General features: G+C 41.8%; 1 protein-coding gene across 1 annotated transcript; it reads right to left on the bottom strand.

Moving 5' to 3' along the window:
- Window positions 1-3,440: 3,440 nt before the first annotated feature.
- Window positions 3,441-24,926, bottom strand: LOC108797511 (interferon regulatory factor 3-like). Its single transcript, XM_018569120.1, has 10 exons — window positions 24,784-24,926; window positions 23,421-23,609; window positions 19,616-19,799; window positions 18,174-18,268; window positions 16,708-16,762; window positions 13,367-13,519; window positions 10,571-10,654; window positions 6,789-7,154; window positions 5,826-5,944; window positions 3,441-3,645 (listed from the first exon to the last, which is right to left on the bottom strand). Exons 2-10 carry the CDS (start codon window positions 23,583-23,585, stop codon window positions 3,469-3,471), a joined length of 1,398 nt encoding a protein of 465 aa, XP_018424622.1. The 5' UTR covers window positions 23,586-23,609; window positions 24,784-24,926; the 3' UTR covers window positions 3,441-3,468.
- Window positions 24,927-25,135: the final 209 nt, after the last annotated feature.

Below are 25,135 nucleotides of genomic sequence, written 5' to 3'. Positions count from 1 at the left end.
ATTGCAACCTAGGCAGCTTTCTATTTTAAGCACTTGCAGGGGGACGATTTTATTTCACAACCTGATTGAACATCCTAAAAAAATTTTTGGGGATGCACCACTTACGTCCAGCTCCATTCCCCGCTGACGCCACTCCACCCACCCCCGCTATTATCAGCTGTCAAAGTGAAAGACAGTAATTACTTTGTACAAGAGCAGCCATCAAAAGGCAGTCACTCTTGTGACATTGGCAGTCTGCAAGTGTCATTGAGTAAATATAATGACTCAATGTATGGCTTCGTTGTATTTACTATTTCATTCATATATAGCTCAAGCGTGTGGCCGTTAATCTGCATATGACAACAGTAAGAAATCTTACATGTTGTTAATTTTTTTGATGTATTCCTATTTAACCCCTTAGTAACCCTTAGTTAACCCTAATTATCCCTAATTACCTCCTCCCTCCCCACAGCTATTGTTTTTCTGCTGATTTTTAAATCAATTTTAACCATTATTAGTATTTTTTTTTAGTTAGTTACTTTTTTTCAGTGTAGAAAAAAAAAGAAAAATGTGCAAAAAGCTTTCTTTTTTTTCATCTGCAAATAACTTTCCATTCTTTGTACCAGAAACATCATGTTAGTGTCATTTTAAATGGGAAAATTATATAATAAAATGTATTCTTTACAGTAAAACTACTTTAAAAAAAAACAAACTAACACAAATCAGACATTTTTTTTTAAACATCTTTTTGTCTAAAGGCCAGACGAAAGCCTAGTTCCTTCTCTCTCCCCCAAAAAAGTAAGAATTGACTGCTTTATTATCTTAATTGATGACAAAGTTATCACCAAACAGACAGGGTCATAGTGGAAATAAAAAAATTGCTCAGGTCCATTTGTGCAATGCATGTATTGGTGCTGGTCTGAGGTCTGTTGTGCAATGCATGTATTGGTGCTGGTCTGAGGTCTGTTGTGCAATGCATGTATTGGTGATGATCTGAGGTCTGTTGTGCAATGCATGTATTGGTGCTGGTCTGAGGTCTGTTGTGCAGTGCATGTATTGGTATATGTTTGTAAATCATACACACACAATATTTGTAAACCATACACACACAATATTTGTAAACCATGTACGTACAATGTCTGTAAACCATACACACACAATGTCTGTAAACCCTACACGCACAATATTTGTAAACCATACACACACAATGTTTGTAAACCCTACACGCACAATATTTGTACACCATACACGCACAATGTTTGGTAAACCATACACACAGAATGTTGGTAAACCATACACGCACAATGTCTGTACACCATACACGCACAATGTCTGTACACTATACACGCACAATGTTTGTACACCATACACACACAATGTTTGTAAACCATACACGCACAATGTTTGTACACCATACACGCACAATGTTTGTAAACGATACACACACAATGTTTGGTAAAACATTTATTTTTGTAAATGGAGAAACTGAAGACAACAGAAACCATGACAGCGAATCAGTAGACCATTTCCATTTAGTTTTGTTTACAAAAAGCACATATTACACAGTAAATGGTACCATGGCAGCACAACACTAAAAGAGGTTCGTCCAGAAATGGTCATTTATAAGAAACTGAACCTCTGGCGGTTAAAGTATCATTTGTGCAGCAGCACAAGGGACTCAGGGACTGACCTCAGCCCCACTCTCTGAATCACTGTATGTGTGTGCAGGGCATCAATCCGGTGCACTGTCAGAGGGTGTCACTGAAGAATAGGTCAGTATTGCAACCTAGGCAGCTTTCTATTTTAAGCACTTGCAGGGGGACGATTTTATTTCACAACCTGATTGAACATCCTAAAAAAATTTTTGGGGATGCACCACTTACGTCCAGCTCCATTCCCCGCTGACGCCACTCCACCCACCCCCGCTATTATCAGCTGTCAAAGTGAAAGACAGTAATTACTTTGTACAAGAGCAGCCATCAAAAGGCAGTCACTCTTGTGACATTGGCAGTCTGCAAGTGTCATTGAGTAAATATAATGACTCAATGTATGGCTTCGTTGTATTTACTATTTCATTCATATATAGCTCAAGCGTGTGGCCGTTAATCTGCATATGACAACAGTAAGAAATCTTACATGTTGTTAATTTTTTTGATGTATTCCTATTTAACCCCTTAGTAACCCTTAGTTAACCCTAATTATCCCTAATTACCTCCTCCCTCCCCACAGCTATTGTTTTTCTGCTGATTTTTAAATCAATTTTAACCATTATTAGTATTTTTTTTTAGTTAGTTACTTTTTTTCAGTGTAGAAAAAAAAAGAAAAATGTGCAAAAAGCTTTCTTTTTTTTCATCTGCAAATAACTTTCCATTCTTTGTACCAGAAACATCATGTTAGTGTCATTTTAAATGGGAAAATTATATAATAAAATGTATTCTTTACAGTAAAACTACTTTAAAAAAAAACAAACTAACACAAATCAGACATTTTTTTTTAAACATCTTTTTGTCTAAAGGCCAGACGAAAGCCTAGTTCCTTCTCTCTCCCCCAAAAAAGTAAGAATTGACTGCTTTATTATCTTAATTGATGACAAAGTTATCACCAAACAGACAGGGTCATAGTGGAAATAAAAAAATTGCTCAGGTCCATAAAGAGGCACAAGAGTTCAAGCGGTTAAAAAAAAATGATTGCCCGCAATTGGGTTTTAATGTCTGTGCATAATTTAGCATGATTGTTCGTTATATTCATGATTATTGAATTGCTTCTTCCAGCCTCTCACCATAGTCCTTAAAGCTCCATTTGTCTGTATGAATTAGCTTAGAATACTGCTCCTCCCATTGCTCCCAATGGTGATAATTCGAGTTGCAAAACAGCAGAGAACATATGTACCATGACCACAGTTAAAATAATTGCTAGATATCATATAGATATTTATTTATAAACAATTTTCAGAGCCATTCACACTGCAAATCTCTATGGTAGAGGTAAAAACAAACGTTCTTAATATATTTTATTTCAGGTCGCATGTAATGTGATGTAGTGTAATACTGGATTACTAGATGGAGCTGGGAAGCATAGGAAATAAATACCTGTTTCCTATGTTTATCAGCTCCATCTAGTGGCCACAATGCAGTATTACATTACATTACATTTGACCTGAAAAGAAAATATACTAAGAACGTTTGTTTTTGCTTCTATTCGCACAGAATGAATATTCGCAGAGATTCGCAGGGTGAATGGCTCTGCCAATTGTTTATAAATGAACCCCTCAGTACTATTTTGACAACACTATAAATATCTACATTTAAAAATCTACATTTGGCAGTGAGCTGAAGGACTAATTGCACTGAGGCACATGCGTTATGTCAGTAGTTAAAGAAGGCTCCTTGGCTATGCTTTACTGCAGGTCAGGCTTTCAGGTCCATATCATACTGTATATAGATTCCGAGTCCCAGTTCTAAAAAGGCCTAAGGAGTTCTGCTTTGTCTGCTAAACGCAGTCCATCCGTTCCTCAAACTCTTTTAGGAGATTCAGCAGATCATTTGTGCTACGCAGAGAGGAGGACAGTGAGTCAGAGATTTGCAGGTTGACCTCGCTGCTACGTAGTGATGAGGCTCCGGTGCTGTAACTCAGCTCATGCAGCATTTGCATTGATATTGGCGTAACCTAAAAAACAATGAACAGTAATTTGTAATCTCTCCTTTTAAAATCTTTTCCTCTTCATTGTTACTTTTCACCCGCCCGTTGGCCCTTAAAGCCGACCTTTACCTATAGCTTTAAAATAACAACAAACACGCCTTTAGAAATGTTTAGTATTGACAATCTACAAACACATACTTCTAGATAATGGCCGGCTTTGTATTTTTTGCATACCTTATTTCTCTTCTGACAGTGGCCATGTTTACTAAGGGCAGACTACTAGCGCTCCTTTTACTTCCATGATTTCTGGCACATGTGATTAGACATGTGGCTAGGACATGTGACCATGCATATCATCTCAGGGGAGGAAAATGTCTTTCCTTGGGATCTTGTGAGATTACAGATGACATTTCCCAGCAATGTTCTGCTGATGACAAGACAATCCCAGCCTGCATTGCGTCGGCAAACTGAAGTAATTAGCACTTTTAAAGTAGGAAGTGAATGCTCTGCAAGTGTAAGTATTCCAAAATCACAGCATTTTACACCTGACTTGTCTATGTTATTATTAATCATCATACATAGAGGGATACATTGGTAGAATTTGATTTTTGAGTGTAAAGGTCTACTTTAAAGGGTAAGTATACAGGTATTCCTCACTTAACGACCAAGTTCCGTTCCTACGACCAGGTCGTTAAATGGATTGGTCGTTAAGTGAGGAACTCTATACAGTACTGTACTGCATTAGTACAGTACTGTATAGTGTTGCCGATGTACAGTACCGAACAGTGTACTGTACATCGAGCAATGGAAATACTTACCGGGACCCGCAGTGAAGATCGGAGGACACCACTTCCGCCGGCGACGCGGCGCACTGACGCTGACGCGCAAGGTCGGAGGTCGATCGGCGGTCCGTCGTAAGTGCGAGTGGTCGCAAAACAGGTAAGTCGGTAAGCGAGGAACATCTGTATTGCATTTCTAGTGAGCTGTTACTTTTTTTGTTGCTGTGTCCCATTGGGGAGATTTCCCTTCACTTTCTGTTCTTGATGCAACAGCAAGTGAGAGGAAAGCTCTATAAATTGGAGTGAATTTTCCTTTTACACGGTTGTTATTGCAGTAAATGTCCCCATTACAAGATATGCAACTCTTGTTAAGGTGCACCCATCAAAAGATATATTGCTCTTGTTATGGTATCCCCATTAAAAGATATACAACTCTTGTTATAGTGACAACGCTAACATTTTGGATTTCCCATAACTTTCTGTTACTGTGGCAATGATCACCAGGACAAATAGAGAGGGTCCTAACCCTTCCACATTCCATTCAGACCTAAAGAAAAAAGTTTTGGTTACACATACACTGCATTCTTTTAAGTGAGGCTTGTATTGTTAGAAGGAGCATTAAATCACAACCATTGTGTAGCAGTCCAAAAGTAGAACCTGCATCTAAAATGAGCAAACAAGGCTACCCTCATGTACATATACAGTTTTAAACTATGACCAGAAATATTTTAAACATATACACAGAGTGATAAAATATTTACATCAATTTTAATCTTTTTACAAGTATATCTAAAAATAATTGAAATGCCTCTACAATGCCTTTAAGGAAACCGATCAGATTGTAAATGGTAACAATATGTTTGTTTATTTTTAAAAACATTATTTAAAAACATTATTTATATGTAGTTTTATTTATTTGCTTATGACATGCTTAGGCTCTCTGAAATTTTGCTGTCCCCTTTTTAACGTGCATTCCAAGCACATGTCAAACATAGGAAAACAACACCGGCCAATATGAGCCCTTATACCTGAAATATTTAACCCAGGGTTGATTTTCAACTCTGGGTATACGGTCTATCTTCGTTGAAGTGTATTTTCCTTTGAGTACCCCATAGTGAATAGTAATCCATGCCAACATGCCTCTAGACTCCTGATGTTGATGTATACTACACTGGTAGGAGGAATTTCAGACTTTTTTTGTTAGTTTAAATATAGTGGGGAAGGATTAGAACCATTCTCTGGTTTTACTGGTGACCGCATAGGAAAAGAAGTGAAATCTTTCGAATGGGACCACTCAGTTTTTTCTGGCTCTCTATCTAAAACAGAGTTACAGTATGAAATGTTATTTCAGAAGCAGCTTCAGCATTGACACAAATGTCTGATAACTTGCAGCAGAAAACGTCAAGGGTTCACAGCAGAAGGACTCACTTGCACCATAATGAACTTCTTCTTCCATGGTTTACTATCAGGCCACATTTCTCCTAGACAAATCCAGATGTCGTATTGTGGAGATTCTGTCCTCTTCTGTTCTATGAACTCAATCAGCTCTGAAGGGAAGAAAAGATGAGTAACTAGAAAAGTGATTTTTCCTAAATGATTGTAATGTGGAATTTTAGATATGTCATCATTAAGATGATCCATTCTGTCCAGTTTGGGCCTGATCAGATGATGTTTGCATGTCAATAGACACTATGTGACTGTAGCAGACACCCCGTGCCCAATGTATTCAATCCATAATTGATTAGCTGGGTTGAGTTTTCCTGACTGGTGGCCATTTCCCTGAGATAATGCCAACACTGGCTTTGTATAACGGAAGCAATGGAAACCTTTGGCCTGCGGAGGCAAACACAGCCAACTGGCTCATGTTAGTGACAAATTTCTGTGTGCCAAGGTGCTGCGTGGGTTAGTGGGTGTTCCTAAAAAAACTGGTTTATTGTCACACACCTTTTCACTGTGCCAGTATCAGCTTCCTTTGTGTAACCTAGTGATATAAGAGGTGCCTCTGCTATGCTGTGAATGCAGGTCTGAACAAGGCAGCCAAACTATAATGGCCACTATAAGTCACTGACTACGGACACCAGCTTGATCAAGGTCTGAATGGTGAAGTATCTCCACTCAGGTCCACCAGTCCAAAAATGTAATCTCAGTTCTGGCCAAGGGGGCAGTCCCCTCACCTCCAGCCCAATCCACCCCTGGTTTGTTTTTACAATGTATAAGCATGTATTCTTAGCTGAAGTGTTTATTTAGTATTCCTCAGACACAAACATTTGATCTTTCAACAACCAATCTATATTTCTTGGAAATATTAGTAGTGGCCTTTCCTCTGCAATCACCAATCAAACACCAACATATTAGACCAACAATATGCATGGAAAATATTCCATCATGTACCTTTCACAAACTGCTGAAACTTGTACAGCTCGGAGTAGGACTCTTTGCTTATTGGATTGGGCTGGTCCGTTGTTGGCGTTTCTGTCATACTCCAAAAACTCCTGCATTTCCCCTGTCTCTTGGCACAGATGGCTCCATTATGTACCTCCACCAGAGTTCCTTGTTCCAGATTCTCTAGAAGTTTGTTTATTTCAGCAGCTACTTTGAAGTCAGAGATTAAGGAAGGTGATGGCAGAGTCACTTCCTCTAAATAGCTTTCTGGGTTTGTTTGTTGCCTTGAAGTGAGGTGGAAGCCACAGGGGTTTCTCACCAAACTTTTCTTCACCAGAATTCCCCGGTAATAAATCTTTACTTCAAACTCTGTTTCTGTTAGAAAAGTAAATGTGGTTATTTTACTCTTTCATATAACACCATCATAATCCACAGTCCTTCACAGACTACACAGGCTGTACACATTAGCTCCCAATCAGTCTAATGTTCCTGAAGCTGGCTTCATGTCATTTAGGTTTTGAAGTGAAACGGAATGTACCTAAACAGTACCCCAAAAAAATTATCTTTTGCCTAGAACAGACAAATAGCAGTGCATTTCCTGATATGTGAGTGTGCCTAGGCACTTCTGAGCCCACAGACTCATACCTGTATCCTGACGAAGGAATTGTAAGCAAGTCAGTAATGGAAAAAAAGATCAGCTGCAGTGAACCTACCTCGTACAGGCAATACTGGTGGCTAGTCCTTTGTTGTCTGCAGGGCCGGATTTGCAACAAGGCCAACTGAGGCCCGGTCTCGGGGCAGCAGGGGTGTGCAATTCCTATCTCCCGATGCCCAGGGCATGCAGTTCTGGGCGCCGGGCGGGAAGTTGTTTTCTACATTTAGTCCTGCTTTGGCCAAGCAGGGCTATATGCACAGCAGGGAAGCCGCCGCTTGTTTTGTACAAGTGATCTCGGCAATGTCGCCAAGATCACTTGTATGTGGCCTGCATACAGGGGGTGCATTGAGGAACCTGGCCTTGGGGCAGCAGAGAGAGTAAATCCGGCACTGGTTGTCTGCTTGCCTTTTTGGGCACTCCTCCCACAGTATAGGTTCTCTTTAATACACATAGCAGGACACACACAGTGATCAGATGCGGGCTGACACAAATTCTCAATGTGTTTTTAATTCATGGGAGGAGCACTCCATAGAAACGCAGTGACTCCTTACTAATAGCATCCTTGGTGAAAATACAACCTAGAAGCAAATTATTGCCTTGCATTTCTATGCATACTATAGCATGGTTGTCAGGTTTCGGTTGTATTAGGATGACTTGAGCAGCCACTTGCACACAATGCAGCTTTGTGCTGCAGCAGGGATGCAAAAATACACAGAAGAATGCACATTTGCATTGGCTGCAGTCCTAGGAGTCACTAAATTGGCCTGATTTGTTTTTGGCTTTACATACACTTTAATATAGAGTTTGGATAAATGTTAGGCTTATGGAGTTCAATATTTTAGTAGTTAAGTGGGCAGAGTTATGGCTTGCAGGACAAGGGTCCTCGGTTCAAGTCCTGTCTGCACAGAGTTTGCATGTTCTCTCTGTGCTTTCTTGGGTTTCCTCCCACAATCCAAAGACATGCTGGTAGGTAACTTGGGCCTAGTTGGATATTTTATTGAGTGTGCCCACGATGACTGCCTCGCCATCTACCCCGCCATCTAACAACACAAAGTGATAGAGTTCCCAGGGAGAAAAGCGCTACAGAAATATTAATGAAAAAAAAAAAAGTTTGGTGTAGATTAATTCACTGTACTGGGGTCCTCAAGTTGTTTTCAGATCATGACACCCCTTCATATTTTATTGGATCTTGCATTAGGGTCGGTGGTTCCTCCCTCTGACGTAAAGGCACTGTAGGATACCGTAATGACATGTGAAGATCCAGCAAGAACTGCAGGGAGCCCAGGACAGTGACTTGGACAGCGGAAAAGGTGAAAGTTTGCTGCCCTTACACGTTACATGGGTTTTCATAATAATTTTCCGCGACAGGATCACTTCAAGCGCTAAGAGATATTTTAGTGCAGGGCATACTTTGTGTTTTATTTATATTTGTTCTTACCATTTGACAATGGTAAGAACAAATGTAACACCGTGTGGTCACATAACAAGCTGAAAGAGTAACAAAGCACAGGAAACGCTGAAAAAAGGGAACTGACTGAACTGAAAAAAAAAAAAAATTCAACTGAAAAAGAGGCCAGTTTAGGGTAAAATCAAGAATCCAGGCTACGCATGTCTACAAGCAACCCTCATACGACTTAGTTTAGATTTTTATTAAACCGCAACGTGTTAATCTGTCCTTGCCTTTAATCTCTGCCACCATATGTTCATTTTGTGCTCTTTTAGGAACATTTGGTAATTTTATTGTGTGTTCACTGACATCAATCTACTTTTACAGTCTGTCTACAGGAATCTGAAAAGACAAATCCATCGACCATTAGCACGGCTAACGGGCATTATGGCTTTATTTCTGCAGCATACATATAAGTAAATAATCTGCATATATCACAAGCAAGCAAACAGTGAAATTCCATCACGTATGTAGAAAAATATGAAGCGCATGCAGATTTAGAAGGATAAATGCACTTATCCCTTGGGGAGACAGAGCTATAGATGTCTATAGGGATTGACTGCACCGGTGCAGCCAGCGCAAAGAGGATTTTGCCAGAAGGATGTGATCATTGTGGTGGTCATGGCATGGCGGTAAGTATGCATTTAGGGTAGGGGAGGGTGGGATACTTTAGGAAGGGAAGCTGGGGCAAAGAGGATACATGCACTTTGTTTCACAATGCCTTTATCCTTTAACATGGTATATCTCAAGGATCCAAGATCCATTGCAAGGGATAATGATATCAGTGGCAGGCACAGTTCTGTATACTATATCAGCTGGTGACAGTTGAGTTGACAAGGCGATCATGAGTCAACAATTATTATAATAAACACCCCTAACCTATTCTCTTAAATGTCTGAGTCACTTGCATTGCAGAGTTCAGTCTTGTGAAGATTGTTTATTCAAACCATAGTGGGGGGAATTTATCAAAACTGCAGTAGACAAAATCTGGAGCAGATTTGCACTGCAGCCAATCAGCTTCTCTCTCCCATTTTTAAATCTTACCTGAGCAAACTGAAGAGAGATGCTGATTGGTTGCCATAGGCAACTGCTCCAGATTCTATTTGCTCCAGTTTTGATAATTTCCCCCCAATGTTTTTATGAATAAGTTATGTTAGCCCAAACTGTACTTCAAGCACATGATGGCTGTGGGATAATAATATCAATATCTTTTTTGTACTGATACGTCATTGATCCATGTACAGTATACAGTACATTTCTATGTATTTTTGGAATTTGATGTTGTCTTTTTCTTCTTAGTAATAAAAAATTATTGCAACCCAAAGATCCACAAAGCAGAGCCCTATCAACTATGTCACCATTTTAGCCCATGCAAAATTATATATTCATCTTTACAATAATAAAGGCATACCCATTTTCCATAAATACTTCACCTGAGCATCAGACAATCAGAATCAAGCACCTATTGACACACCAATACCAACTGAAGTGTGAATATTCAGCTTAGAAGTTGGTGCCACTCCATTCTACTTTACTCCATTCTACTCTAACCTATCCGACTCTACTTCCCTCCATAAAACTCCACTCCACCCTGGGTGCCTACTAACATTAACAAGCCATCTGTTAATACTTGCATTCATCCTGAAACATCACATTCACTCTTAAAAGACACTTGGATATCATGCTTACCAAATATATTGTTACGGAAAAACTGGTTGAGCAGGTCTTGTTGGACAGCAACCACCTGCTCTTGAGATGTACTCTGAACTTGTCCTGTAAAGCCAGGAAATGAGAATCACTCAAAGTGCAATCGATAAACAATGTTTTAAAATATCACATTTGAATGTTTTATATTTTTCTTTGTATTTACAATACTACTTAATTCTTAGATCTATGGTTTCTGCTTTGCATCTGTAGTACACAAAGCCACCCCACTGCTTAAAGGTTGCTGTATATTGGAACCTCCAATAAAGCAAGAATAAACTCTGTAAAGATCCACCCATACCTCTGATGTCTGTAAGAATGTTTGTTTTTTTTACTATATTAATGCTGCCAACACCCTGCTGTGTGTACAGAGTGAAGCAGAAGCTGTAGTAGATCCGGTTTGATTGTGCAGCAAAAAGCTTATACTTATAGACATCAGCAATGTAGCATTTGTAGAATTCTTTCCTGTCTTTGGGGAAATATGTGGACTGCCATTGCTAAACTCCTTCTGACCTGGAACTAGCATGAAACAAATGACAGCAAAGTAAAATCATAACTCTTGTTCTGCACACATGTCTGGGATTCTGATTGAAGCCAAAAGGCCAATATGAAACTCAAGCAATTAGCATTTCCAGAAGGATATCAGAATTGCATTCACAATAATAATCACATGACAGGTTTCCTTAAAGACTGCCACATTTCTGATAATCTTCTTTTATGGGAACACCAGATGCAGAGTGTGTGAACGGAGAGGCCCAGTATTCCCTGCCACACCCATTGTTGGCATCTGCTCTCCCTGGTCCCACCCAGAAGTCACGTGAAGGTCCCCACACACCTTGCGATAATCGTACGATAATCGCGGGAAATCCCACGATCGTACAATTATCGTAAGGTGTGTGGAAGCCGTGCGACCTCTACTACTGTAAGGTCGCACGACTTTTAACTTACGAACATGTTCGAAAACCCGCCGAGCATCGTACAATGTTCGGCGGGTGTGTAGCATGTTCATACGATAAAAGCCGGAGGGGCCGGTGTGCGCAAGCGCACACTGCCCGTTCGGCATTGCGGTCATCGGAAGCCTCAGGGCGGCGCGGCTTGCGATCATCGCAAGTACGATCTGCCTTCCAAGATAGGCAGATTGTACGTTTTTTTTAAGTACCTTACAACCATCGCAAGACAAAAGTCATGCGATGGTTGTAAGGTGTGTGCCCAGCCTGAGAAGCATGCTGACTCAAACTGCAACTGATTAATGTAAACCAAGTGGAATTTCTACATTTTAGCATTGCTTCTTTAATAGCATTGGCAGTTCAAAGGAGCCCAGTGAGGACCAAATGGTAAAGAACTTTTATTTATTTTGCCTGTCATATACTTAATGCATTAAAAATGAGCATGATTGGATACACATCTGCCTGCTGGCAGCCAGAAGATGTATAATGTGTTCATGGAATGCTCCATTGGCACCCCAGTTATCAGAGGTTGTGGGAGAGCTTAAACTCTTATTTAATAGGGAAAGGATGGATGCGGAACTAAACACTGAACTAAAAACGTCAACATTTTTCAGGCGCTGGCGATTCTTCGCCACTGCCACATATGAGAGCTCCCAATCGTCCCAAATAATGTCTCCCTTTATCTTAACGACCCGGTACTTAAAGGCTCAACTGTCTCACACACTAGGAGCTTTGGAAGTCACCTGAGCTGCTTTTACTACACTTAGGTCTCGTTCACACCTAGGCGCATTGCATATGCGCGTCTGTCGCGTGTTTTTTTTACCGCGATTCGCGGTAAAAAAGTCGCACGACCGTTGCGCGTTTAAGAAGGCTACTTGGCTGTATCCCAATGGAAACGCGCAACAAAACGGCCCAAAGTAGTACCTGTACCTTTTCAGGCGTGGGCCGTTTTGTAGCGCGTTAGGGACGGGCGGAAATACGCCAAGGTGGGAACGAGACCATTGAATACAATGGGATTTATATTTTTGAGCGTTTTGTAGAGCGTTCGTCGAGCGTAGAACACGCTACAAAGCGTTCAGGTGTGAACGAGGGCTTAATGATAGACCTGAAATGTAGGCAATCAGCAAGGCCATATGCCACTATTTACTACCATACTAAAACTGAGCATTTTATTGGGGCCTAATGTGAGTTTGATTTAGTATATACAGTATATAAGATATTCTCTTATCCTTATTGTCACTTCTGCTCATACTTCTGCTCATACTCGGGCTGATTGTTTGTCTCATGTTTGGAGACTATTTGACTATTTGCTCTGACAAACGAAAAAATTACCTTAATAAAAAAAATGATTAGAAATGAGCATGAAAGAAAACAATGCATGAACATCGAGACAGAGACGACAGAATATCTTTAAAGTGCATCTATAGCCAAACGTTTTTTTCATTTGTACTGGATAGAATGAGTAAAGGTTTGAACGACTACCAGGGATAATATCACTGGTACTTTTATAAGATAATATTTGAGTTTGCAAAGGCATTTTGTGCACATTTATATCCTTTGTGGCTATTAAGGAATATATTTTAATGATCGTATTTGTTCCCAGAGTTCAGCTTTAACGTTATGGGTGGCCAAAATGACTAATGGAGAGACTGGGAAGGTGGGTGGGGCAGGACAAGCTAAACCTTTAAGATCAAACATTGCATATAACTTCAGCTTTCTATATCTCCGGATGTGCTGATCAGTTTTTACATCATATCCTCGGTTTGAATTACTCAGGTGTGTGACAAAGTCCACAATCTCCTATGTAGAATTTATTTGATGCTGTATTTCTTACCGGTATTATCCTGGTAGGGTACATAGGGAGGAATATCAGGGCATACTGGGCTAGCTCCAGCTAAAAACACGTCTGGGGAGGAGATGTTATTGTACCAGTCCTGTGCCGATGCTGGCACCGAGCTTGGCAGATCTTCAGGAGCGAGATACAAGTCTAGGAAGGAGCAAGAAAATCAGTGAACCTTATTTGTGACATGCAGAGGAAAAATTTATTTCATATTGTCTGTGCTGCACTAGAGACACCAATCAAAAAGCCTTTCATTTGCTCACATAGTAAAAGTGGAATAATATCAGTTCCTATACAGCGCTACAAATCTGAGACGATTCAAAAAACTTCCATATATGAGAGCCACAGATACTATTCACAAAAAGTTACCAAATAGCAAATGTAATGATATAGTGATAGGATTTATTTCCCTGTGTTGTTGCTATGTTACAAAAAACAGCTTTATTATAGCTAAAGTTAAGAGAACTATGAGGTCATGGCTTTTCCCCATAGTTCTCCTTGGGAACGGCAGAGAGCTGTGACAGGATCGAGAGGTGAGCGAACGCCGGTATATGTTCACTCACCTTCCGATCTACTGAGCCGACCTGTGACAGTCTCAGTGAGAAGCACTCACCTCATAGTTCTCCTTTAAGGGAAAAATAAAGTAGCCAACCAGCAACTAACACAAGTCCATTGCCCTTCAACATTTGCCTTTAAAGTGACTCTGTCACCACAGGGTCACTTTTAACCAAGAGTTCACCTGTAAAAAAAAAACTTTTTATATATGAACCATTCTGGCAGCCCATGTATTAAAAAGCCACCGTTTCTCCGCTCCCCGCCGCTCCTCTTTTGGCCCCTGTTATGCTTCCTGCCGGCTCATAGGTCACTACAAGCAGGGCCGGTGCTTCCACTAGGAAAACTAGGCAGCCGCCTAGGGCATAGCCAGGGCCGTACCCTTTCGCTGAGGTAATGAGGCTGATATGCGACGGTCCATTGGGCCAGCAGGGGTTATTTTAGCAGGGGGCGGGGGGGTTGGGTGCTTGTTTTATGGTTATTTGTTGGTCTGTTACCCTCAGTAGGATTGGTTGGGGTGTGTGATGGGGGCTAGGGGAATGTGATTTTGGGGAAGGGTGTTTGGGGTGTGTGATGGGGGTATGTTGCAGCATTGGTAAATGGGCCGCTGTTGGGGTCAGTGGGTGATAGTGGCAGGGGGTACATTGTGGTCAGTGGGAGACAACAACGGTGGAGCGAGCAGCCACCTAATTAGAGAGCCGCCTCAGCTGCTTCCCGCCTGACTGGCCAACAGTACTGAGTGCAAAGGGGGTGCTTAGCACCAGGCACATGATGCTCTTAAAGAAGAACTAGGGTTAGGGCTTTTCTAATTGGAGGATCGGAGCGGGGAGGGGGGAATCCAGTCCCTCCCCTGTCACGGCTCTCTGCCGGCACAGGATCGAGAAGTGAACGAGCGCCGGTATATGTTCGCTCACTTCCCGATCTACTGAGCCGACCTGTATCACCCAGATAGCAAGGATAACTTGCCACAAACTTGTGTCAGGGTTAAATTGTAATTCTTGTTAACTTGCTGCACACATTCCTGGCAAGTTGTAGACTTGCAGAACACTCGCAGCACAAGTTCTAGTTGACACTTTTTGAATTTGTAGCAAATTTGCTGGGCAAGTCTTAGCAAGAGCTCTGCAAGCTCGCTGGTCTGGAGACTTGCAATGCAGACTTGCTGTAATTTTGGAACAAAATTGTGAAGCTTGGCAAGTCTGCAATAGTTTAGCAAGTCATTTTCAAACTTGCAGCTCAATTTCTTGCTATCTGGGCAGTTTTTACAGGTAACCTCTTTATTAAAGAAGAACTCTGGGCAAAAATGTTGCAAGGGTTAAGTGTTAGTTTTTCTCTAGGGGCTAAAAAAGTTATATTCACCCCAACCATGGAACCAGCTGGTTGCCACTCCAGTACCTGAACCCTGTCTCCTGTGCTGCAGCGATGGTATGTCCCTTGGCGTCTTCACATCCTTTACACTATGTCTATAACTTGATAACTCAAGGATCCCTAGCAGTGGCGTAACTAGTGACCTCAGGGCCCCGATGCAAGAATCCATGGAGGGCCCCCCCCCCACCCCCCCAAGAAGAAACAAATTAGATTTTTTTTTTTTAAAACAAAATTTAGACAAGGAAAAAAAAAAACCACTCTCCTCTTTCATGTCCCCAGCTCCCCATTATCTACCCCTTCATGTCCCCAGCTTTCCGCTCCCGGACCCCATGTCACCTTCCTTCATGCTTCCAGCTCCCTGTCTCCCCCTTCGTGTCCGCAGCAGCTCTATTCGGCACTGGCAGCAGTTCTGTGTGATGAGGGGGCGGGGTTTACACCGCTCCCACTCATTGGCTGCTGCCCGGCTGGATGATGCTTCACGCTGCGCCCGGAACAAGGTGAGGGGAGCAGCCTGAAGCATGTAGGGCCCAGGACAGGAGGAAGAGGTCCCGGGACTGACATTAGCGGTTACCGGGATAATAAATATCCTGGTAATCAGCGCTCACCAGGGGCCCCTTCCTCCTGTCCTGGGCCCCCTCCAAGTGGCGGAACTCCAGGGCCCGGCCGCGACCTCTGCGACCCTGGTAGTTCCGCCACTGATCCCTAGACTGCTGCAGTGGAGAGGGAGAGATGCTCTAAGGACTGGTCCAAGGATAGGGTGAGTATAACTTTCAATTCTTTAGCACCTAGACAAAAACGAGCACTAAACCCTTGCAGTGCCAGGGTAGCCCCACTGCATAAGTTAAGAACATTTTTGCCTGGAATTCTGCTTTAAAAGTAACCCTACTGTAACAGGTCACTTTAAAGGCCTATGTTGAACAGCTTTGGGCTTGTGTCAATGGCTTTGGTTTGAGACACTTAATTGACAAGTGCATTTGACCTGCAATTGATCTACTTCTGACCTGCATTTGACTTTCTTCAAGATGGTTTTGCATTCCCATAGACTTGTATGGGAGTGCAAAACCCATCTGACATGACGAAAATCTGTCCACACAGGCCTGAAGTGTATATTTAAACAGTACCCCAATCTTCGTACTAGTAATCCTCTGTGCACCAGCACTTAGACCGGAGGAGGATGTGGCAGCACTACAAGATCGTCAGACTTTTCCACATTTTGCAGTGCTGTGGATTTTTAAAAAATTGAGTTTTCTGACTGGAGGAGAGATCACAGAGATGACCTCATCAGTGGCTGTTGCTCCTTCAAAACCTGGTCACAGTTCTGACTATACTGTATTGCTTTGACTGCAGAGAAGAGTGGCAAATGATCAGGACCTTGTATAGTGTCCTGAATAGAAAACAGACAATAACAATAAAGTTACCGTCTTCGTTGTTAGAAATCCGCATCTGGTTTATGTCCTGTGAAAGATTTCTGTCCTGTAAAAACACACACAGATTAACATCAGGATCAAAGGTACACAACTGTGTCATCACATATTGCTCTACCTTGTTTTTACACTAGATATAAGCCCTCACTGAATGATTGTTAGCACTGTGTATCATGTGATATCAATGTTTCATTCTGTTCATTTATATTTTTTACTTTTTTCATACTTTGTTGCATATCTACCCTGCTGATCTACTGCAGCCTCTTTGCAGCCACATCCTGTCTACATGCATGAACTCCAGCAACTGCTACATGTAATTTTTCAGGCCAGGTTTCCTGATGGTGACATCATTGGAACAAGCCTGTGCAATGTGTGCCTGAACGTCCACCGGTAGAGTGTGTGACAGAGTGACAACATGGGGGAGCAGTTGGGAGAACTGGGCTGGGCGTCACTATAATGGAAGTGATCATATGATTATAGCAGACAGAACCTCAGACTCAACGAACTGTACAAAGAACATAACTAGAATGCATGTGACTTTTTCCAGAGTAGGAGCAAGTTAGAGCAGAGGTAGGCAACCTCGGTTGTGGAACTACAAGTCCCATGATGCATTGCAGGACTCTGAAAGCCACAGGCATGACTCCCAGGAGCAGAGGGATGAAAGGATTTGTAGTTGCACCACAGCTGGAGTGCCGAGGTTGCCTACCTACAACGAACTTTGCTAAACTCCTTGCAATTATTACAAGTGGATGTAAACTGTCTGACTGTAATTCTTTTTCTCCCCTTTGTGAATCATACACCTCATACAGCCAGGGGTGTGACCCCACTTTCTCTGTTAGAGCTAAAGGTTACAGTGGTGTCACAGCTGCCTGCAGCCTGCTGATTGAACAATGAAGGAGTAGCCACATATTGATTGTATCAGTAGCACTGCTGACACTTTGTCCTGCGAGGCTCCAAAACGTTGCATTTACGTCATGTTAAAGGAATACGAATAAAGATGACATTCCAAAGCAGAATGGTGTGCGGACAACACATCTTCTGCATTGTATACTGTGGCGCCATCCACCATTTGTTCCAGAAGCCAGTGGATTCTGGGATATAATGGTACAATGTGCAAAGGAGCTATTACGCAGACAAGTAGTACTGCTCAGTCTGCTTTTTCTCCTCCTGTCAGCAAGTTCCCTGTAAGCGAATAAGCATGCAGCAGAACCTGATTGGCTCCTTGTGTTGCTGTTCCAATCTGAGTGCTGCTGTGCAGGGATGGCAGAGGCTGATACCTATCTATATGATAGACAGGTTTAGATACTAATGCTAGTTGTATGTAAGAATGAATGTAATTGTCTTCACAGGAACACACAACTGTAATAAATTGTGTTTTTATATATGCTTGGAGTTCAGCTGTAACACATCAATGAGTAAGAGGAACAAAAAGACTTCATTGCTAATGTGTATCTACTAACCACAGTGGGCTGGCTCCTTGGGCTATTGAATGGAGGTAGTTGAGAAGATGGACTGATACTGTCACCGCAATACAAATCTTCAGGCGTGATATCACCTGTGACAGAACATTGGTAACATTATTGTCGCTGTTTTATTCTATTTACATTTATTATACAATACAGTTTGTGCTTCATTTATAAAAGTCTGAATATAGGAATTCCCTATACTTTTCAGCACCATCTAGGGGTGCTAGTGCCATGCAACCTGTTGTAAAATAAGTCCATATTTAGTAGAAGGATAGAAGTTATTTTATTAGGATATACAGTAATTACACAAAAATTATATATAAGGAGTAGGGAAAAGCAGTAAAAATAGATTAGCCCAACTCCATTTTTTTTTTTTTTAATGTCCACCTGGAAGTGAAAAAAAAGACAGCTCTGGCTTCAATACTCACATTCAATCCTGAGCTGTCACCCACAGTAGCCCTTTCTTAGCCACAAGATGTCCTCGTTCTTCCTGGTTGAATCATGCCCAGTAGCCCAGTCACCTAACCCAGAAGACTGAGGAAATACTGAGTGCAGGATGTCATGTCTTCCCACACTGACCATGGAACCCTGCATTCAAGGTGTACAGCTAGCCTGGTCATTATGTCAGTGCTGCTTGTCTGCATCATCCAAGACTGCCCACTGTTTGGAGAACTGGCTGCCAAACCAGCTTCTGATGAACCTGAAATATTCCCTTTACAACTCTATACCACTTTCAAGCTGCAGGGATTGTAGTCCACATACATGATTTCTCTTATTAAGACCTGATGGGAAGGTGGGTTTTGGACTCTACTTGAATGTCCCGCTGACCCTAATGGAATAAAGTTGTACCTGGACTGTTTTATTTGGTGTGGTGCTTCAAATTCGATATCTACTTTGTCCATTCTCACTTAAAACTGGCTACTCTACTTGAATGTCCCCCTGACCCTAATGGAATAAAGTTGTTTCTGGACTTTTTTCATTGGTTTGGCACTGCAGTTTCTACATCTGCTCACTGTCTTTCCAAGGATACTGTTGAGATTTTTTGGCTTGTAAAAGCTGCCTATCCATTACCCAGATCACACATATTCACATAACTTAACTACTATTGGATGAGAAACACCAACAGAACAACCACATGGGTCCAGCACTTTCCAATCATTCAATAATGGGAGAAGACTGAGAAGGAAGAGGACCCAGCTTGTCAATTGACTGGCCAGAAGACTCAGGAAAAGGTCAGGATAATAAACCCATGCTGCTGGTAGGGGGCCTCAAGGGGAGAAAGGGGTCCTCTGGGAGCATTGGGCTTTAAAGTATATGTCAACCATAACTGAATGATATTTGGTTTGCTCAACATGAAATTCCATTTACAAAAATACATTTCTTCTTATAGTTACAGTAGGAAGCAGGTTTTATGGATATGTTCCAGCTATACTCACCAGTGGATATGTTCCCTCTGTTGAACTCATAGATTTTATGTGGGTTGTTAGAATCTGAGCTTTTATCCTGGACCACACGGATCTCACTTTTTCGGTTAAGAGCAGAGCGAAAATTCCTTTTCCATACCGCTGGGTTAGCTACATCTTTCTCGGGGTCATAACTACCACTGGCAATTGCCCACGCCTAGGGAACAAGGAGATAAAAGTGAAAATATGGTACATAGTCCAGTAGTAATGATTTATTGAGGCACAGGTCCTCTAGTGACATTTATATATCAAAAAAGATGTGGCATAAATAAGGAGGGGGGAGGTTTTTACGAAATGGATCATAGTAAAGTGCCTGTGGTGCCTTTAACAATTAGATTTTAGCTGTGACATTCCAATTTTTTCCAGTGCAGGCCAACCAAATGTTTACATTTGGAAAAGCCGTGTGTGCACCCTCAAGTGGAGGCCGGAGTCAGCCCCTTACTTCTCATTTGTCTTCAATACTCCAACAATAAGATCTCGCTGTTAACAAGATAAGGATTATTACACCACTTAAAACCTCAATCCCAATTCCAAAAAGCTCTTGGAACTCCAGGTGCGGACCATATAAGCCTGTCTCTGCTCTGTAAGTGCTCCACAAGAACAACAATCACATCTCCAGTTCAACACTCAGAGTAAACATTATTAAGTCCATATGAGTCCATGTTGCAGCCCCCGCCTAAATAATGCCCCTCTAACACATTTCATCTTTCAAGCCTTAGTTGTAGAGAGTATCTACGACTAAGCCTTGACCGGTGAAAAAACTTTAGTCCATGAAGCAGTCCTCCCCTAAGCACTACCTCTCTAAACCATCTTGACAGGTGAAATGTGTTAGTCCATGTAGCTGTCCTCCCCTAAGCACTGCCTCTCTAAACCACCTTGACAGGTGAAATGTGTTAGTCCATGAAGCAGTCCTCCCCTAAGCACTGCCTCTCTAAACCACCTTGACAGGTGAAATGTGTTAGTCCATGTAGCAGTCTTCCCCTAAGCACCTCCCCAATAATGCATTTCACCTGTTAAGGCTTAGTGATAGAGAGTCTCTACTCTTCATGACTTTCATTGTACGACATATGATTTGCACACATGAAATGCCACTGCAACAGTTTTCCTTCCCTGGGTTTTTATGCACCTATTATCTATCTTCTTATCATCATCCTAGACCTTGGACTAGAGTCCCCAAGCATCAAAAGTGACCACATCTATTTATGTGGAGACAGTCATATTCTCCACGCTCCTAATTCAGGTTGCAGCTACCGGCCACATGATCACTAGCAACCTCCTCATGTATGTCTAGCCTTATTGAAATCTTCATTGACTACCGCATCACATACAATATATAACTACTAAACTAGAAGGGCTCTCCTGTTTTCTCCCCTTTATTTTGCATTTGTGAATGTTGCCGAGCCTATTTTTCTATCAGGAACACAACTTTCACAAAATATGTCCATCATTGGGAACAAGAATAAGGGCCTGTTTTGATGAGCTTTTGTACACATCAGAACTGCTTCCCTTCCCATTCAAATCTTTGGGAATGCAAAATCAGCATGAAGCAGATGAAATGCAGGCCAGATCAAGGTCTTTCCAAATCAAACTGATGTCAAAAGCAGGCTGCATTCGCCCATTGACACAAGCCCAAGCCTGTCAACAAGGGCCCTAAGATTTATGTTTGCATTGGTGTTCAGTGGGCCTTTACATGATACATACTTTGTATCTTTATATCTCACCAATGGAGTCTCTGAGCGAAAAAGAACTTGTCAGGTTATTTAACTCTTCAGCATTTACCATTCACTAAAATATTTTTTGTGACGTGAACCTCTGTGATGTTGACTCGGCCTAGCAGCCAATCTCTAAGCCTGCCTGCTGAGCCTGTAACTACTCCCCCGAGTTGCTGACACAGCCAATCTCAGAGGACAAGGAGCTGTGAAGGAAGTTAAGTAGTATAAGGGGGTGGGGGGAAGCCCTTTCAGAGACCATGTCACCGTTCTCTTCATAGAAATTTTTTGGGCATTTATTCAACTTTCTCATTGATTGGGTTATCAGCTAGGAGCCCAACAATATTGCAATATTGTTGTTTTCATCGATGCAAAGCTGGCACTCTACTAATTGTTCATGGGTACACACATGTCGGACACTTATAGTATAAATATTGACACAAGGTTTTTTTTTAGCTTTGCCAAAGCTCAAAAAATGCTGTGAAACATATTGTAACGTTTAGGGTATTTAAGGATCCTTAGCCAGCCGTATCAGCAAATAAAACTTTATTTTCTTCCAAACAGCACAATTTAAATTGCTTCTTTTCAGCAAACAAACATAAACAGCATGTATCTTCCAGCAACATCCAAGATTTGGCTCAGCACCGGTATCTTCTCCTACCTCAGGGTTAGAGCCTCAGCCTGCTCATGGCCAGACACCCAGCAGCTTTACACATCTCTGTGTGATGATGGTCCTCCTGGCCTTTCCAAACACACCTCGTGTGCCACAGACCCTCCTGGACTCGCCCACACACCACGTATGCCACAGCCCCTCTCGGCCTCTCCAGCCGGACTCCAGCTCAGTGTCTTGTGCAACACATACACACAGTCTTCCACGCTCTGTATGTACTCCTGCACCACTGACTGCTTCTTCCTCCCTGTCCACTCTCTTGATAATAATCCAACTGGACAGTCTGGCCTGGCAATTGGCTGCACCTGGTCCCAGGACGGGCGGCATGGGGCTGTGGCCGCGAGACAGAGCTCCATACATACATGCATTGCTTACAGCTCCCTCACGTGCCCTGTAGAAATGCCTGGACTGGAGTGACATCACATTTAAGCTCCCGGCACCACTGTGGGACACAAGGGTGCTGTACAAGCAATGCACATATAGATGGAGCTCTGTCACAGCACAGCAGCCCACACTGGACCCCAGGTTGAGGATCCACTCCAGTTCTCGTATGATAGGGAGACTGGGTAGATCTTAAAAAAAGAACAAAAATTAAACATTTTTTGGGAGTGTGAATGTGTGTGCAAAATTGTGTCTCTGGTTGTGTGTGTCTGTCAGTGTTTTTGAGGGCCCGTTCACACTAGTACAGCACCTTACCACGCAATCGCTCCTACCATACAGTCTGGTGTGGGAGGTGTGTTGCATTGCCATTCATTTGAATGGCACCCCAAACGCACCCTCTACCAACAGATACCGCGTGTTCCATTGTGGTGAGACTTGGGTGACGACTTAATGACAAAGAACAAGTATGTGCGGTTACACAGGTTGAGAACCACTGGTTCAGAGGATAGACGGGTGCGTAGATACAATATGACTGCTTTTAGTATTGCCTACTGGCTGCCTATATAACCATCTATGCTAGGCTCAGCTAAGAATATACATTGTTTTATGGAGACAGGAGGGGGAGCTTGAAGTTGCCTGTGACTATTTCAACACTGATGGTCACTGTTTGTATTGGCTTTGGATGTCTAGCATCTTTTTTGTTCCTGCCAGACAAATACTGGCACTTAATCTTGCTGTTTTCATAAATCTTTGACTAACTGTAGTAGCAATTTTGTAGTACACTTCTAATGTTATGTAAAGCTAATTAGATAAGATGTTGGTTTATTCTAAAAAATTTCCAGCAGCCCTGTAGTTCTAAGGTAGGAAGACAATTAAAATGTTGGTGGTGACAAACACAGACATGGACAGTTATTCTATGACATCATCTACATCAGTTTTTCTCAAACCTTTTATGTTATTTACCCTGTGATAACAACAGCACCCCCACCTCCTGTAAGGCAGGAAACAAGTAGCTTACCTCAAATATTTTCACATCGTCCTCTGATCTATCCTGTCTCAGGCCATGTTTCCATGGTATCTGGAACAGTGTCCGCTCCGGGTTGGTCCATTTGAGACCTGGATACTTCTGGCTGGTGATCTGCTGCTCCAGCCAAGGAATAATTCGTGGCTTTAGATAGCTCATCCTCACAGACTGTGCGGTGCTTTCCTGTAAGAGGAACCAGATCATAAGAGACTTGTCATAGTAGGCCATATTTTTTTTACATTCATACAAATCTTAAAAGGGTAGTCAGGTAGAAATTAAAATCCTCAGATGATCCAAAATGTTCCATTTCCCTCATGGGTCTTTGGATTCCCCTATAACAGGGAACATAGTCTCAAAATGTACCTGCAGTTTTGGATAAAGAGGGTACTGGTGAGACCCAGTGTCAAGTTTTTTTTGTTGTTGTCCCCCCCGAGTGACCATTGTCACCATGACAGAAAGTAATGGGAAATACAAAATTTGTTGTCATTAGAGCAAGTAGGGAGTAGAAATCTTCCAATGTTGACACATTTTCTGATGACAACTGTCCTCACTTTGGGGAGGTTTCCTCTAATTTCCTGTTGTATCTCTAGGAGGGGAAGTAAAGGAAAATCTCCCCTGTGGGCCACAGAGAGCAAACCAATAATCTGATAGGGTTTTAGCATCTCAAACTAAAAAAAGAAAGTGTTGGCTATACATAGACTTGAGTACTTTGGCAATCTGAGCAGGCCTGGCTATGCCTACAGCTGGACGGAAATGCACCTTCACGCACGTAGATCCTGCCTGCACATTCTGCCGTCCTTTGATATCTATGGACAGATTTAGTCTGTTAAACCGGCCATAGATTTTCATACGAACATTCATACGAAAACTCTCATCAGAACATTTCATAATCCCACCAGATACTTGACAAATGTTGTTTGAACATTCGACCTTAGAATGAATGGAGTTCCCTAAATGAAAACCACATTCACTGATTTTGTTAATTCAAGTAACATTTTCCATCCTGCTCCTTTGATCTTTTTCATCACTGCAGTGGATTTGAACCTATTATCTCTTAGACAGACGAATGGATGATCCACAAAAAACGACTCCAGGCGTGTACATGTCCCGAATGAAGGTTGTTCTATATCTTGTCTAGTTAATATGGAATGTGTAAACTGATCTGAAGCTCAAGACTTAACAAACCCTATGTGGTGTTCTAGTTGTTACAATAACAGATACAAATGAATGAAGTTGCTTTGTAACATGCTGTGTTGTGATCACGGTAATTTCTCCTAAAAGGCATAATTGCTTACGATACTCAGATCAATGTTTCCCTAATGGAAAATATTTATGATTTTATAACAAAAAGTCTTACCTTGAAAGCCTAGCGTAGAGTGCAGACGTTAGCTTCAGCTCTCAGAGCTGGTTATAGTTTCAGTTTCAATTACTGTGAATTCCTTCCTCTTTAGGCCGCCCCTGTGACAGCACAGCTTCAATGTGGTTGGCTGAACGCAATGATCTCACTGTGGATTTCCCTGAGATGCGTGTAAATGAAAAGAAATCTGTGTATTGCTTCTGAGTTTAGCTTGTCATGCATTTTCGATTCATCAGCAATTCAGCCTTTTGAATTATTGTGTAGCAGTCTTTATAATAATCCTGAATAATAATAATAATATTATCTAACAGTAAAGTAAAAAGTGACTGTGGATACATTTTTGCCACACATC

This window comes from Nanorana parkeri, unplaced genomic scaffold, assembly GCF_000935625.1.
Source record: "Nanorana parkeri isolate BGI_ZX_2015 unplaced genomic scaffold, ASM93562v1 scaffold1290, whole genome shotgun sequence".
In the NCBI taxonomy this organism is placed as follows: domain Eukaryota; kingdom Metazoa; phylum Chordata; class Amphibia; order Anura; family Dicroglossidae; genus Nanorana; species Nanorana parkeri.
The sequence above is the reverse complement of the archived record's forward strand: the minus strand, read 5'-3'. Positions and strand labels throughout refer to the sequence as shown.